Raw genomic sequence first — 18,259 nt, forward strand, 5'->3', positions numbered from 1 at the left:
CCACTGGTACTTACTGTCTGATCATAAGATTTTCTATTGAATATTCAGTATATTCAGCGTAGTATCTAACTGTATATATATTACCTTGTGTTGTTGCCAAGTGTTTCACCTGCCTTGTCTCTCTACCAGTAAGAATACACGTGAGTGTGTCTATATATATACAGGCATACATACATGTAGGAGATGTCTCTATGGGAATATAATACATATATGTGTGTGTATATATGTCTGCATATGTATAGACATTCATACACACAAACACACACATCTCCTATGCTAGGAAAATAGTAGAGGTTCCCAATTTTTAATGATTTGAACACAAAATGATTAGTCTGAGCTTAGGGCCTTGTGCCAAATGTATAAATACTACCCAATTTATTAGTGGCAAATCAATTTGTTAATTATTTATTATTGGCTGAAATATGAACTAAAAATAATTACTTAAAAATTATTATTGTTCATCCAAACCAAAGCTAGAACCTAACTAGATAGCTCAATAGATTAGAAGCCCTTGAGGGTAGCAATTCTAGTTTCTGGTTTTTTTTTTTTTTTTTTTGAGATGGAGTTTCGCTCTTGTTACCCAGGCTGGAGTGCAATGGTGCGATCTTGGCTCACCGCAACCTCCGCCTCCTGGGTTCAGGCAATTCTCCTGCCTCAGCCTCCCGAGTAGCTGGGATTACAGGCATGCGCCACCAAGCCCAGCTAATTTTTTGTATTTTTTTTTTTAGTAGAGACGGGGTTTCACCATGTTGACCAGGATGGTCTTGATCTCTTGACCTCGTGATCCACCCGCCTCGGCCTCCCAAAGTGTTGGGATTACAGGTGTGAGCCACCGCGCCCGGCCGCAACTCTAGTTTCTGTTTGACTTCCCGTCTCCCTCACTGTCCCTCACTTAGCACCTCATGGTGCTTTGCCTATAAAACAAGCATGTGTTAGTTACTCAGTATCTCTGTACCTGCCCTTTTCTGCATGCTCAGATGACACTTACCTGGTTGCTTGATCACCTAAAGATCCAATAAAAATGGCAAAAGCATTTACTTGAGGGTCTCTTGTGAGGATTTGAGCGAACTTAGCAGGATGTATTCCATATCGTGACAGATTTGCATCACTCAAGACTATGACAAAGTACTCGTCAGCCTCTTCTTTGACAATTTCCTTGATAGCATGTTCTGTCCCTTCTAATGTGTGGTCCCCACTCATGCAGAACTGAGAGTGGGCATGCATTGTCTGGAGGCAAGAGAAGTCACACAAAAGCCATGGATGAGAAACTTCTTTTTTAACAAATACTATTTTTCTATTGACCATGAGAATGCATACGTACCAATTATTACCCATGAGTAGTAAATTCTAAGTTAGTTCTACTTAATTTGCATATTTGAGTGAAAACCGTATACAGTGATATTTGTATCTGGCATAGAATTTCATTAGATATAGAAATCATTCCGAAATTATCACAGTAGGTACTTAGTTTTAAAATGCAAGCTTCCACTTAAAGCGAGAAAATATAAGAAAATATAAAACTTGGTATCACATTGGAGGATGAAGACGACACAGGAGGAAAACACGGAATGGGTTGAGTTTCCAATAAACAAAGTTGTAATACTAAAACACTGTATTCACATCAACAGCAAAGCAGGACATTTACTTAAAATCGTGATGGACAGGTTCCCACTGCAGACTTACGTGTGTGAAATCAAATTCTACATAGAATTGAGGACAGAGAGGACTCTAAAAGTGGTCATTCTGCTCAACAATGATAATGCTCTGTACCTAGAAAACCCTAAAACCTGATAAACGAATTCAGTAAAGTCTCAGGTTACAAAATCAATATACACAAATCAGTAGCACTGTCTCAACAATGACCAGGTTGAGAATCAAATCAGTAACGAAATCTCTTTTACAACAGCTGCACACACACAAAACCCTAGGAATATGCTTAACTAAGGAGGTGAAAGAGCTCTACAGGGAAAACTACAAAACACTGATGAAAGAAATCACAGATGACTCAACAAACGAAAACATCCCATGTTCCTAGATGAGGAGAATCAGTATCTACAGGTTCAATGTAATTCCCTTCAAAATACCATCATTGTTTTTGAGAAAGCGATCCTAAAATTCATGTGGAACCAAAAAAGAGCCCAGATAGCCAAAGAAATACTAAGCAAAAGGAACAAATCTGGAGGCATCACACTGCCAGACTTTAAATTATACTAAGGCTATAGTTACCAAAACAGCATGGTACTGGCATAAAAATAGGCATGTAGACCAATGAAACAGAATAGAGAACCCAGAAATAGAGCCAAATACTTACAGCCAATTGATCTTTGACAAAGCATACAAGAACATAAATTGAGGAAAGGATGCCCTATTCAATAAATGTTGCTGGGAAAGCTGGCAAGCCACATGTAGAAGAATGAAACTGGATCTCCACCTCTCACTTTATACAAAATCAACTCAAGATGAATCAAAGACTTAAATTGAAGACCTGAAACTGTAAAAATTTTATAAGATAACGATGGGAAAACTCTTCTCGACATTGGCTTAGGCAAACAATTCATGACTAAGATCCCAAAAGCAAATGCAACAAAAACAAAAATTAATAAATGGTATCTAATTACACTAAAAAGCTTCTGCACAGCAAAATAAACAATCATCAGAGTAAACAGACAACCCACAGAGTGGGAGAAAATCTTCACCCACTATGCATCTGACAAAAGACTAGTATCCAGAATCCAGAAGGAACTCAAACTAATCAGCAAGAACAAAACAAATAATCCCAACAAAAAGTCAGCAAAGGATATGAATTGACATTTCTCAAAAGAATATGTGCAAACAGCCAACAAACATGTACAAATGTTTGGTATCACTAATCATCAGGGAAATGCGAATTAAAACCATAATGAGATACCGCCTTACTCCTGCAAGAACGGCCAAAAAGATAAAAAATGGATAGATGTTGGTGTGTATGTGGTGGAAAGAGAACAGTTACACTGCTGGTGGGAATGTAATCTAGCACAACCACTACAGAAAACAGTGTGGACGGTCCTTAGAGAATGAAAGTAGGTCTACCATTCGATCCAGCGATCCTCCTTCTGGATATCTACCCAAAGGAAAAGAAGTCATCAATATTAACATGAAAAAGACACACGCACACACATGTTAACAGCAGCACAGTTAGCAACTGCAAAGATATGGAACCAACCTAAGTGCCCGTCAACCTGTAAGTGATAAAGAAAATGTGATATATATACACCATGGAAAACAATTCAATCATAAAACGGAATAAAATTATGGCATTTGCAGCAACTCAGGTGGAGCTGGGGGTCATTTTCTAAGTGAAGTAACTCAGGAATGGAAAACCAAATACTGTTTGTTCTCACTTATACAAACAGTGATATAATGAACTTTTGGGACTAAGGTGGGGGAGGTTCTCAGGGGGATGAGGGACAAAAGACTACATATTGGGTGCAGTATATACTGCTCAGGTGGCGGGTATACTGTCTCAGAATTCACGACTAAAGAATTCATAACCTAAAACCACCTGTACCCCAAAACTACTCAAATAAAAGACAATTTAATAGGGGTCTTTCTTTTCCGTCTACCTCACATGTAGGGACTGAAAAGAACCGTATAGGACATATAAGGGGGCCCAGGATGTAGAATCTCAATCTAATAGCAAGTTCACTAAAAATACGTTAGGGAACAAATTTAAATTTTGTATGGTGGAGAAAATGATTTTAGGTGTGATGGGTGTTTTTTCAGTTCAATGCCTGAATGTCTGTTAAACAGTTCTTTTCTTTCCTGTATATCTACTATTTCCTCAGTGAATCTTTTTAGTCGTTACCTAATCTGATAGAAGCTTTCATAATACAGAGGTAATAAAATGTATTTACCTTCAGAATTTCTAGTCTTTGCTTATTGTCCTTGGGGATTTTGTTAGTTGGAACCAGGCCAATGTTGTAGCCATCTCCGGAGTGTCCAACGATGGCATACTACATGCAAGAGAACCAGAAAGTTACAAACTTTTCTCCACGAAACAAGAGTCATGAGATCTTCAATGTTCAACTCTTAGGACTGTCATTGTCCAAAGCTGCTCAGCATATGGTCATAAAGAAACGCAGTGAGACGAACGTGTGCTTAATTCCCTAATCTCACAATGTACATGGGAAATGCCTGTGTATCGAGAAAGGCTAGAGCTGGGAGTCAAGTGCAACCCTTCTACAGAATCTGAAGAAAAGGTCTGGGGTCTGAGGTAAACTGTAATTGGGGTGAGGTGGTTCCCTCCAACTTTGAGTTGCACATACCATGTGCAAAACACTCCTCTAGTGTTGTAGAGCAATGCAGTTATTTCTTTTCATGACTGTTCCTTTTAAAATGGTGACTTGTACCGGGCGCGGAGGCTCAAGCCTATAATCCCAGCACTTTGGGAGGCCGAGGCGGGTGAATCACGAGGTCAAGAGATCGAGACCATCCTGGTCAACATGGTGAAACCCCGTCTCTACTAAAAATACAAAAAATTAGCTGGGCATGGTGGCACGTGCCTGTAATCCCAGCTACTCAGGAGGCTGAGGCAGGAGAATTGCCTGAACCCAGGAGGTGGAGGTTGCGGTGAGCCGAGATCGCACCATTGCACTCCAGCCTGGGCAACAAGAGCGAAACTCCGTCTCAAAAAAAAAAAATAAATAAAATAATAAAATGGTGACTTCCTTGAAGGTGAGGCCACAGCTTATTTCTCTTTGAATTTCTAGAATCCAAGAGAATGCCCAGCACATGTAAGAGTCTGCAATCAAGTTGGGGCCATAAGAAGCTTTCCCTTTGCATTTGGACTACATTCTTCTACAAATAAGCTGTTTGAAGCTGGAATGCAATTTTTCCCCCTCAGCAATCATGGGATAAATGGTGGTCAGCCCATGCTAGCTGACAAAAAACAATCCATAACATAACTGAAAGTACTGTGTTTTAAATGGAAAGAAACAGAAAAAATTTGGCTGAAATTGTTATTATGCAAAGATAGGAAGTCAGAAAAGGGGTTTCCTGGGGAAGATGAGTCCAATTACAGACATGCTGAACTTGTGTCCTGGGAGAGAGATGTGGCTGGGGGTGAAGACCTAGAAGTTCTCCCCAGGAGGGAATAAATGGAGGCCCATATATGATGTCTAAATATGTAAATGCTACACATCAGGCTACCAACTGTTAAATAAAATACATCCTCCTGCTTTGATATGTATGTTATAATAACCTGGAAAGCCAGGGCCACATTTCAAATACTTGAGTTCCTAGAAGTTCTGTGCTAGAACATGACCACATGGGTAGTACTGGCCCCTGGCCCGTAGCCCATGCCCTTCTCTTCTCATACCTGGCTCTGTCCCACCGCATGAGGTACCTCAAGTCACCCAGTGTTCATATCCACTCTTCATCACTCCACCATAACCCACAGGTACCTCTTGTCCACCTCTCAGACCTTGGGGTGCCCACACCATTGGCCAGTCTGTCCTAGGAAAGAGGCCCACACAGGACCTGGAAGCAGGCTTGGCGTCATTTGATGAGGACAGTTCGGGGTCCCAGGTACCGGGAACATGCTCTAGAAACCGGCTTTAAAAGCGCTTTGGCCTGATAGACACCTCAGCTCATGGGAGGGCATGGTCAGAGGAGGGCCAGAGTGGGACCATGGGAGGGGGTGGGAGGGTGGGAGATTATTCTGTGCCTTGTTCAAATATAAAAGAAGAGTGAAGGAAACTTATGAATGCGTTGAATAGGTTGACAATAAATGCTTTCTAATGACATAATACATTCCATATAAGAAAAAAAATTCTCCTTCGTATAGTTTGCTATTAATAGAGTGAAAAGGTACCAAATAAAAACTGAAACCAAAAAGCAGTTAGAAATTGCTCAGGATAGAAAATTTCTGGTTTCAGCATAGGCCTAAGGGTTCAGTGGTAGGATTGGCACAGATGTGGAGAGAGCTTGCCTAATCCTTCCGTGGACGCATACCCCAGGGAGCCCTGACTGATTTGACAACGGCCATGGCAGGAACTGCTTGTAGCCGAGAGGAAAGTTCTCCTGAGAAGGTGCCAGGCAGGTTGCTTTCATTATGGGCCGGTGAAGTCATCTGTTAAACAGGATCTTACACGTGAGGTAATAAGATCAGTTCCCTGACACAGAGCTAGGTTCCTCATATTGGGCGGAGGTAAGAGGGCTATGAATGTGTTTGACTTTTCCCTCTCTTAACTGATGGCTAGAGTTCTTTCTAATTAGATGACAGTGAATGAGACTATAGAAATCTTTGATCACATGGTCTGTCATAGAGTCAATGTAACTGGTCAAACAGCAGTCAACAAATACAGTTTTTAGCTGGTCTTTATTAAAACAAGATACTGGCTGATTAAAACCTTCAAAATTATTTTAGCAACCATCCATCACTTGACTGAGTGATGGAAATATGCCCAGGAGAAAAAAGTATACTATACTTTTCTATGCAAATGAGACAAAGAAAGGTGGATTGCACACTTCGTTTTCTTCCTTCTTCCCTTTCTTTCTTCTTTTTGTCCCTTCCCTTTTCTTTCTCATCTCTTTTTCATTTGTGGTAAGGAAAGTACTGTTTGCAGAAAGACGAGCCTTTATCTGTGCCTCATGAGCACTGCAAAGGCTTGAGAAGACACCTAAGCGACAGGATGGGGCTTATAAAATAGTTTGCAGGCCCTGGTTTCTCATCTTCCAGATGCGCTTGAGGATTATTCTGCGCCCAAAGTCAATAAAGTGCTTGGGAGGAATCTAAAGTACATCCAAATGTGGACCATTCCCTGGTGTTATTACAGATTGTATTAAGCTTCCATTACCAGCAATACTTCGCCACCAAAATTATCTAGTATTCGCTATCCAAGGATTCCAACAGGTTTTACAAACAGTAATTGGCCAATCCTCAGAATTGTCTGGGTTAATGGAAAAGATGCATACGCTCATTCATTTCCATTCCCTAACTCCTAAATCTGCTATTCACCTGATCTAGTTTCTGTGGTGGTCACTGTGAAATCCAGCCTGACAGGGCCTTGAGCATGCTCCCATGGGAGAACCACAGGAGTCCATAAACAGGTTCCCCACTGTCGTTACCAGTGACATTTAGACCCGAACTTTTTCTGAGTGGCTCAGAATGTTTATAATCACAGTTTCTGCAGTTTTCAGAGCACCCCCGAAAACCCTGTGCAGTCTCACAGTTAGCATTTAACATAAATATTAAACCACAGTAATACAGAAAAGCCTCAACTGCAGAGGACCAATTTAAATACTGTTTTGCTTTAGAAATCTGTTTAAATGCTCTTTGGGAAGTGTTGTTCACTTAGAGAAAACTATAACAAATAAAAACAAATGCTGAAATGTTTACCAAAGACACGATTTATCATCAAATAAGGATGATTTGTAATGTTTAGAATGCTTAGAACAAAGTGCGATTAGCACTTTTATGAATAAGATTGATGTGTAAATTTCTATTAGGATGGCCAACCCTTCGCTGGCTTCAGGAGCCGCTGTGCTTTCTTATACAGCCACATTGTAAGTAGCTATGAGACAATCATTTAAGGCTATTTATGAAAACTACTTCTAGAAATGTAAATACACCGTTCTCAGATGGTGCCACTATGAGCTACAAAGGATCAGAAGATAAACATGTTATTTCAAAAATCAAGAGAAATGCCAGAGGAACCCTAGTGTTAGTTAGCTAATAACCCAGAGCATTGGCTGGCTGACCTTTCTTCATATAATGTACGTCAACGTGAAAAGAATAAAATCCTGAAAGCTCAGGGATTCTAGACTTGGCTCTGACGTTCACAAGCTTTTTGACTTACAGCAAATCACTTAACCTCCAAACCGTGTTTCTACCTTGTAAACACCGCCGGCTTAGAAAGTCTCTAACACTGTATGCCTGTCAATCACTTAACCTCTCCAAACCGTGTTCCTACCTTGTAAACACCACCGGCTTAGAAAGTCTCTAACACTGTATGCCTGTCAATCACTTCACCTCTCTGACAACACGGGATAAAATCCGTCTTACCACCTCCCAGGGTCATTGAAAGGGTAGGACAATACACTTAATGACTTTGTAGTTTCTTACAGTTTACAAAAGGCTTCCATGTATCTCATCTCAGTTTGATTTCCCTACAACTTTTGGGGTAAGTGTTATCCTTATATCACAAATGAAGGGATTGATGCTCAGAGAGACTAACAGACTTGAAGGCTGTGGATCTAGGGCTGGTTAAACCCTAGGTGTTCTGACTCTAAATCCATTTTTGTTATTTGTTTTTATTTTTTGGTTTTCTCTGAGACAGGGTCTTGCTCGTTGTCCAGACCGGAATGCACTGGTGCAATCACAGCTAACTGTGGCCTCAACCTCCCGGGCTTAAGCAATCCTCTCATTTCAGCCTTCAGAGTAGCTGGGACCACATGCATGCACTGCCACACGTGGCTAATTTTTGTATTTTTTTTGTAGAGATTGGGTCTTGCTATGTTGCACATGCTGGTTTTGAACTCCTGGGCTCAAGCAATACACCTGCCCTGGCCTCCCAAAGTGCTGGAATTATAGGCATGAGCCCTGTGCCTGGCCCAGTGTTTTCACTACAGAGAAATAACTACTTCCCCAGCTACTCTCCCCTCCCTTCTCCACTTAAGTGTTTGAATGGTTGGGTTGGCCGATATTTCCACATCAACAGTTGAATTAATTCTGAATTCTTGTTTAACTTTGAATGGACTTAGAAGAGCATGTACTCCTTTGGTCCCGTCTCCATGCAGCAGTAAGAATTTCTTCACGGCCTAAACTGACAGGATGACTAGGCTCCATTTCTAAACCTGTGACACATTCCTGAGGTACTGGAAAGAGGTTAATTATAGACACTAAATTAAGTTCTTGATAGAAGAAATTTCCCTGGCAGGTGCTGATTTGTGAGTCATATGTTTCCACTTCCTTCTGGGAGTTAACTCAGCCTTTCTGACCAAGGTATCTTTGAGAAAAGTTTGTGTTTTATACCTCCCTTGGATGGTGAGGTGCCAAGGGTAGGAGAAGACAGAGTACCCTACATAAATAATACATTTGCTCCTGAATCACAGTTTAAAAGAAGCCCAATTGAACAGAAATAAAATGGCTATAAGAAACAGGGTTGAGCCGGGCGCGGTGGCTCACACCTGTAATCCCAGCACTTTGGGAGGCCGAGGTGGGTGGATCACGAGGTCAACAGATCGAGACCATCCTGGTCAACATGGTGAAACCCCGCCTCTACTAAAAATACAAAAATTAGCTGGGCATGGTGGTGTGTGCCTGTAATCCCAGCTACTCAGGAGGCTGAGGCAGGAGAATTGCTTGAACCCAGGAGGCGGAGGTTGTGGTGAGTCGAGATCGCGCCATTGCACTCCAGCCTGGGTACCAAGAACGAAACTCCGTCTCAAAAAAAAGAAACGGGTAAAACATCAACTAAGAGGCCTGAAGTGGAAGTCGGAAGTGCTGGCTTTGCACCGTAGCTGTGTGACCTTGGGCAAAGCGTCGAAGCTCTTCCAATCTTTGTTTTCTCTTACACAAAAACATTAGTGAAAATAATTTCCAAGGTCACGCTTACCCCCAAAAACTCTGTATAAATTTTATGGTATGTTTAAGAATTGTAATGAACAAGCCTGCTTCTCTTAGTTTTAGGAACACCTAATGCCTTGTTTTCTTCTGTCAAGGGAGGAGCGAATCATCTAAATCTGAGGGTCAATGGCACCTTTTCCAGAAAGCCAGCCCTCAGAGTCTGTGAGTAATAATAATCCAGTACGTGATCCCTAACATAATGGCTTTTAAATTATTTCTTTCCTTGAAAAATTTGTTAGCAGTGAAACCCTTCCTCCAAATGAAATACTGCACAAAAGCTGAGCTTATGCAACGTCATACACTATCAATACATGTGAAATTGTAGTTGAATTGGGGATGCTGCCTCCTCACCTCCCCGCCCCCAAATACCCTTCAAAGGGTCTTGTTACATGGTTAGAAGACCACTGCCCTAGAATATGGTTTATATGCCTTCACAGAAATAATAAGTTTGAGTTTCTTTCTTTTTTTTTTTCCAAAGTGTAACTTCTGAATAAGGAAGTAAGTCTCTTTTCTGGTGCCACTATTTGAGTGCCTAGCGGAGAAACAGTTACCTAACTTTGGTATTATTGAGTGCTTTAAAAAAAAAAATAAGCCATTAAGAGCCTTTGAAGAGGAGGTCTATTTCAAGATTACAGTGGAAACATTCCCAGGGGCTTGGAGAAAGCATGAGGAACAAACTGGAATGAAAGTTAAGAAAAAAATGCTTCCTGAGAAGACAATGGTTCCCACGAACAGTCCTATCCCACTTTTCCCTTTAATTTGAAGCACTACATTCAGAATGATGCTGACTAAAGGAGTAGAGGAGCTTATGCCGATTGTAAGATGCTGCTCCAGTCTTCAGTGATCTATTGTGAATGCTCTTCCCGGGAATAGCTATTCAGTTGGTAGAGCAATCATGAGAAACTAAACACTCCAAATGGCTCAGAGACGTGTCTTGCCACTGAATTACCTTTTCTTCTCAGTCATTCTTGCTCTAGGGTCCCTGTGGTTTGGCACAGGTCATGACAACGTGGAATAAAAAATGCAGGCTGACTCCACATGAGCCTCTGGGACCTGGACAGTAACGACCCACGGCTCAGGAGCTACGCCCAAGCCAAGCAAAACACAAAGCAGATGCCAAGAGAGATGGAGAGCAGCCAGATCACAGACTGGGCCAGTGGCTTCTGAAGGTTTCAAAGCAAATACAGACCAGACACCTTTACAACTGAGGTATGACTGCAGGAAGACAATGTTAAGAACTGTCTGGAACTGGGGTCTGGGGAGTCTCAGATCATACTGCTGAATTCCTATTGACCCCATGTGTGATGCCGTTCTGGGCTATGGAATATACATTTGTCTCTAGGAGCTCCTCAAACTGTCTTCTGTTCATGCACCATTTTCTATTTTCTGAGTAAATTAAATCCTTCTGTTAGTTATTCCTATTTCTTTTATGCCTTTCCCAAGTGAGAAAATGAAAGTATTTGGTTGAATATGATCATATAACATAAAGATACAGAACAGAATGCAATGGCACACAGCCACTGAATGGATGTGCATCAAATATCTCTGAGAAGAGACCAGTCATTCCACTAACAGTGGCTGCCACTGGAGAGAGGAGCTGGGAGCTGCGACGGGGGTGGGGTGGGGAGACGCTTGCTCTTCACGCTTCCTCCTTTTATACCTCTTCCACTTTCTGCTATATGCACCCATGACCTACACCCCCAAACATTTACAGTCAGCCCTTTGTATATGCAGACGTGGAGCCCATGGAGAGGAAGGGCAACTGGAAGACTTGAGCATCTGCAGGTCTTAGTATCTGAGAGGCGTCCTGGATCCAACCCCTCATAGATACCAAGGGACAATTGTAATTATAAATAGAAACACCTCTTATAGAATGTAAGGAGCTCCATCCTACCTCCTTCCTGCCCTGCACATTGGCCTGGGGAGCCCTAGCAGAGATTGGGTGACTTGTGGGTTCTTAAATCTCAGATACTCTGGCAGAGGTGGTAGGAAGATGATACCAAGTCTCCAGTGTGTCCCATATGGAGAAAAGGCCTGTTAGGAGTTTTGGAAATACAGGGAATATTGGGACAAGTTAAATGGTACCACGAAAAAGCAACCAGACAAACCCAGTATAAGAAAGCAACATGGTGAAACCCCGTCTCTACTAAAAATACAAAAAATTAGCTCGGCATGGTGGCGTGTGCCTGTAATCCCAGCTACTCAGGAGGCTGAGGCAGGAGAATTGCCTGAACCCAGGAGGTGGAGGTTGTGGTGAGCCAATCGCGCCATTGCACTCCAGCCTGGGTAACAAGAGCGAAACTCTGTCTCAAAAAAAAAAAATAAAATAAATAAAGTCTACCCCATCTTAAAAAATAAAAATAAAAAGAAAGGCCAGGCACGGTGGCTCACACCTGTAATCCTAGCACTTTGAGAGGCTGAGGTGGGTGGATCACCTGAGGTCAGGAATTCAAGACCAGCCTGGTCACGATGATGAAACCCCATCTTAAAAATAAAATAGGGGCCGGGCACAGTGGCTCACACCTGTAATCCTAGCACTGTGGGAGGCCGAGGTGGGTGGATCACGAGGTCAAGAGATCAAGACCATCCTGGTCACCATGGTGAAACCCCGTCTCTACTAAAAATACAAAAAATTAGCTGGGCATGGTGGCACGTGCCTGTAATCCCAGCTACTCAGGAGGCTGAGGCAGGAGAATTGCCTGAACCCAGGAGGTGGAGGTTGTGGTGAGCCAATCGCACCACTGCACTCCAGCCTGGGTAACAAGAGCGAAACTCTGTCTCAAAAAAATAAAATAAAATAAATAAAGTCTACCCCATCTTAAAAAATAAAAATAAAAAGAAAGGCCAGGCACGGTGGCTCACACCTGTAATCCTAGCACTTTGAGAGGCTGAGGTGGGTGGATCACCTGAGGTCAGGAATTCAAGACCAGCCTGGTCACGATGATGAAACCCCATCTTAAAAATAAAATAAATAAATAAATAAAAAGAAACAGTCTAGGGCCAGGCACAGTGGCCCATGCCTGTAATCCCAGCACTTTGGGAGGCTGAGGTGGGTGGATCAGGAGTTCAACAGTTCAAGACCAGTCTGGCCAATGTGGTGAAACCCGGTCACACTAAAAATACAAAAATTAGTCAGGCGTTGGTGGTGCATGCCTGTAGTCTCAGCTACTCAGGAGGCTGAGTCAGAAGAATCACTTGAACCTGGGAGGTGGAGGCTGCAGTGAGCTGAGATCATGCCACTGCACTCCAGCCTGGGTGACAGAGCAGACTCCATCTCAAAAAAAAAGAAGAGAAAAGAAACAGTCAATAAGACAACTAGCCTGGACCCTCATAAGAGTTACTGTCATGAAAAGTTAAAAAAGAATGCAGTGGTGGGGAGGTGGCTGTTGTAGACTAAAAGAGGCAAAGTAAGGTGTGGACTTTGGACCCTAGGTGGGCAGCAGAGAGAGGGGACAATTATAAGAGATACTTTTGGGACAACTGAGAAAATTAAATTTGAGTTGGATATTATAAGATATATCTTAATATCTTATATATAATATATTAATATAATATTATATATATCTTATATAATATTCATATACTATTATATAAGATATATAATATCTTAATATCTTATAAGATATTATAATATCTTAATATGGGATTACTGATAATTTTCTTAGGCGTGATAAGGGCGCCGAAGTTGTATTAGAGAATGTCCTTATTCTTAGGAGACATATCATGAAGTATTTAGAGGTAAAGCATTATGCTGCTTACAATTTACTTCCAAATGACTTAGAGGGGAGTAGAGAGAGTACTGTGAATATCTGGAGAGAAACAAAGCCAGTGAGGCAAAACAGTAACAATTAGTGAACCGAAGTGAGGGCACATGAGTTTTACTTTTCTTTCAACTTTTTTGTAGGTTTGAAATTTTTCAAATTAAAAAGTTGGGAAATAAAGGAGAAAGTTTAAAAATAAAAGCAAACAAAAAAAAAAAGGGAAACCAAACAAGATTCCTGGGCTCTATGCTACTGTCTCCTGCTAGCGTTCGGACCTCGCGGAAAGTTCTCCTGTGTCTGGGCCTGGGGTTTCTGTCTGTGGAATGAGGACAGTGGAGTAAATGGCCTTCGAGGTGACCCCAGTTCTAAAGTCTGTGGACATGATGAGGCGTCTGCAGGAACAGAACCATACACCTCGTCGGGACCACCTTGTCCCTCCAGACACTCACCCAAGTACCGATTTTTCTGAAAGAGGCTCAAAGAGCTTGTTTTGTGATGTTTTCAAGTGTCTTCCTTTGGTTGGAAAGATTTTATTACACTGGTTTCTTAAGACTTTCTATGGTCTAAGCTCTAAGGAACTGTACTGAATGTGATGGGACTGAAACTATGAAACGTTCTTCCCATTAAGAATGTAATGGACACAGGGAGGGGAGTACTAAACACTGGGGTCTACTGGGGGGAAAAGGGGAGGGCCAGCAGCGGCGGGGAGCTGGGGAGGGATAGCCTGGGGAGAAATGCCAAATGTGGGTGAAGGGGAGAAAGGAAGCAAAACACACTGCCATGTGTGTACCTATACAACTGTCTTGCATGTTCTGCACATGTACCCCAAAACCTAAAATGCAATAAAAAATTTTTTAAAAAATGAGATGAAGATAAAGAAACCAAAAAAAAAAAAAAAAAAAGAATGTAACGGCATAGAAGATGACTTCGAGCCCTGAAAAATTTACTTTCTCTTGGTGTCTTGCTACAATTTCACTTGGATTTTTCAGTCAGATGTTACTATGGCTGCCTTCTCAGTGTATCTGTGGTTGTGCTGATAAAGACTGAGGAAATTCTTTACACTATCGTGGCAACTGAAGAGAGTACTTGCAAAATGCTGTTTTGGGGATGATGCCCACAGAGGCGTGTGTGAAGTATGCTCTGTTCACACATTGCTCCCCGAACCTTCTATCAGAATGAGTACTTTCCGTCATCTCCCTCACTGGGCTACCCAGCAAGTGATCTACTCTTAGGAAGTGCTCAGACAACGTTGGAAGTTTTGTGGAATTTAACTGACATCCAGCAGGTCATATGGCAACAGTTTGGTTTGTAACTGTCAATTAAAAAAAAAAAAAAAGAAACAACATCTTGTGCAATGCTCATTTCCTTGATATTGTTCCTTTTTTTGTGTGTGACAAGTTATTTCATTAATAGCTCTTCCATATTACAGGCTTTTATAAGTGAGAACTGAACAAATGGAGATCTCTCTATATGCTCGTCTGCGTGAAATGCAATGAAATACTCAGTCTGCTGTGCAACAATCATACCCGCTTCCTGGAAGCATTGAAATGGCTCCCTGAATGCTAGGAGCTTTGCTATTTTCTTTCTTCTGTCTCACCCTTTGCCCAGTCCCATGGAGATAGCTGTGTCAACCAACTTGTCGGTTAATTCCTAATACATTTTCCTTCTAAAGACTTGAAAGAAGTAGTTTCACGTCAGAGCAATTCTGCTCTCAAAAATGTAGAAATCCAATTTCTAACAGGAGATTTTATTCAAGATACCTATGAATCTGCCAATTTTAATAGTAGTGTATTTGCTGTGGTCTATATTGGGTTAAAATCTCCCATAGCTCAAAGAGAGCTGAGGAACACTGAAATTCAGGATCCATAAAGCAGGAGAATGGGCTGATCCAATAGATATCTAACTATTCTTTAGTCATCAATGGTTCACGTGATTTAATAACTATATCTCATACTAGAAAGGACCTAAAATATTTTAAAATAAACATTTTCTATAAACCCATAAAGCATAAAAAAACAAATAAAAATCAAGGAAAACATATCTGAAGGGAGCAAGGGTGAAGGAAAGGAAAAAGCCAAACACTGGTCTGCAAGCCATGAGACATGACGAAACGGTCATAGCTGATTTTTGATTTTGGATCTGAGCTTCCCGACAACTAAAACCAAGAAGGAATCTTAGTAGCTCCACGGCTTCCACTAATCACAGGGGAAACACATTTCAGTTCTTCAAGGGAAACAAAGCTACTCCCCACAGTGAAAGTCCATGTCTGATTTGTATTCGTATCCTGTCTTGTACAGAGTCCCACGGCATTCATTAGCTGAAGCTGTCCTTCAACTTAATTCTAACAGGAATTTCTCAAGTAGAGCTTCACACAAGGGGCTCTGGGAAATTCAGGGGGGGCAGTATTCTTAATATTAGGCCTAAAGTAAATGAAGTGATGGGTTTCATCAATCTATTTCTTGCTGCATACCTCATAACACAGAGACACAATTCAGGGAAGCAATCTTGGGGTGCATGTGGGATGTCAAACCTAACAGCAATCTAAGATCGCTGATTTCTGAAGGACATGTCTGATCCATAATAAAATCTAGTCTATCTACGGACTGTATGTCCTTCACGTGTGTCAGCCTATGTACCATTTCTCACGACTGAACTTCTGATAACAATCACATGGCATATGAATGAATTCAAGGTTGTTTGCTCTGGTAAGGGCCAGAAGTGCAGGTGCTCTCTGTGGCTGATTAAGAGAGGATTAATAGGCTCATATCAAGCAGGGACACAGCAGCACTGGGAATCCCTTCTCCATGCTCAGTCTTCTGGAATGGAGGGTGTACAGCAAGCTAAGAACAGCAAATTGGAAATAGTTGAAATGGAAGGCTGCTTTTCTTCCGGGATAATCATTATCATGGTCAGCTGGGGAGACACCAATGACTGTATAACCTTTGCCCACATGGAAAGGGAACATGATACCGAGGCTTTCAGGGTGGACTCAAACTTTGGAAGGCTGCTTGGCTAGTAATGGGGCAAGAGTGGGTGGGTATGGGGAGCTGGGATAAGGACAGGAGGCCCTGAGGAGTCTGGGAACAGACATTTGCTTCCAAGTAGCGAATTGTTTTCTAGCATCATAGCTGAAGCATTTCTTCTGTAGTAATCAGTCTCTTCAATTATGGCATTATTTTACAATTACTAGTGCAGATAAAACAAAGGCTTCACTTTCTCTGCACTGATGAATGTGCTGGTGAGAGGATGAGTATTTTCATTCACTCTGGATGGAGTCTGAATCCACCTATCCACCACCGTGGTCAATGACACCTCTCATTATTTTTAATTCATATCATTACCTTGAACTTCTCCTCATAGTTCTCAAAGGCTTCCATGACCATACATACAGCCTCCATGGAGCGCTCGAGCCGGCCATCCACCCCGTTGAAGCGGTACATGCTACCAGACACGTCCACCACCAGGCGCAGACGCTTGGGTTTCTGTTGTGGGCTGCCAAGCTGCGGGAAGGAATAACAGAAAAGCCATTTGTGAACTCACAAACTTCCCCTGGTGGCTGTCTTGGGGATCTCACAGAAGCCCCAGTGTGCCAGCCCTGAGATGGGCAGACCAGCCACAGGCTCAGCCCTGCTTAAGTCTGTCCTGGCAGGTAGCAAGGCGCCTATGAGTTGTATTGCAGTAAACAGAATTTCAGACTTGTGCTGATGGTTGGGGCCGTGTGGAAAACGTTTTCCTCTGGAATCTAGTCCTTTCAAAGCTCACTGTAGTGAAGTTGACATACTGACGTCGATGCCTTAAAAATAATATGATGACTTAAAAATACTAATAATGGCATGTCATTTTCACTTCATGCTTTAGAGTCAGTAACTCTAGCAAGAGTTTGTGTGACTCTGGAGAGAAGCCCATGTCAATTTTACTTGTACCTGTTGGGTAGTGACCAAAACTTATTCTCCACATAGGCCACAAGTAATGTCAGGCTCCTAAAACAAAGTATGTGATGGGGTCTGGCAAAGACTTAAGGCAAGGATTTAAAAAATGTCTTTTGCGTTCAGTAAGCTGCACGTCTTCTCTTCCTTCCATATTACTGAATTAACGCTTTTCTTTTCTTGGCAGTTTGGAAGCATAAAAGTGGCATCAAATTGCTATCTAGAAATAATTCTTAATTAAAATCACAAAATTAAGTTTGATTTTAGACCCATGACTACCAATTTGCAGATTTTTAAAAAACCTTTGTTAGTATTGCTGACAAGAAAAAGGAAGAAGACTGCATGCAGTGGCTCACGCCTGTAATCTCAGTGCTTTGGGAGGCCAAGGTGGGAGAATTGCTTGAGGCCAGGAGTTCAATACCAGCCTGGGCAACATGGCAAGAACCCATCTCTACAAAGAATACACAAGTCAGCTGGGATGGTGCTGTGTGCCTATAGTCCCAGCTATTGGGGAGGCTAAGCTGAGAGGATCACTTGAGCCCAGGAGTTTGAGGCTATAGTGGGCTATGATTGTAGCCCTGCACTAAAGCCTGGGCAACAGAGCAAGACCCTGCCTGTCTCTAGAAAAAAAAAAGGAGAAGAAAAATTCCAGATTATTCTGTTATTAAATATTTGCTGACATGTACCAAAAATAATGAGCAAAGTTAGTAATGTCAGGAAAACCTAGTGGGTATTGAGAGTGTACTGGTCTGAGGCAAATTCAACATATTTCTTAAAAACTGTTGAGTCTGACCAAAGTAAGAACACGTATACATATGCTCCATGACTACTCACAATTTCAGATGTGTCCACACATTTGTTGACCACAATGATTCAGTAAAGAAAGCAGTTGTTGACTCATACCAATGACGCAGAAATAAGAACTCCCCAAATCACCACCAGATCCTCTCTAAATAAACATTTAA

The 18,259-nt window shown here is 41.8% G+C and overlaps 1 protein-coding gene across 12 annotated transcripts in view; it reads right to left on the reverse strand.

The window, feature by feature from the left end:
- VWA8 (von Willebrand factor A domain containing 8) overlaps positions 1 to 18,259 on the reverse strand; it is a 422,827-nt gene that overhangs the window by 2,439 nt on the left and 402,129 nt on the right. For all 12 annotated transcript variants that reach the window (XM_078375339.1, XM_054256828.2, XM_035303407.3 and 9 more), the window contains 3 exons: positions 16,710 to 16,868; positions 3,894 to 3,992; positions 989 to 1,227 (listed from right to left, as the gene is read on the reverse strand). In XM_078375339.1, the coding sequence (XP_078231465.1) occupies positions 989 to 1,227; positions 3,894 to 3,992; positions 16,710 to 16,868 (497 nt within the window). The remainder of the gene's footprint in view (positions 1 to 988; positions 1,228 to 3,893; positions 3,993 to 16,709; positions 16,869 to 18,259) is intronic.

Source organism: Callithrix jacchus, chromosome 5 (genome assembly GCF_049354715.1).
Source record: "Callithrix jacchus isolate 240 chromosome 5, calJac240_pri, whole genome shotgun sequence".
NCBI lineage: Eukaryota > Metazoa > Chordata > Mammalia > Primates > Cebidae > Callithrix > Callithrix jacchus.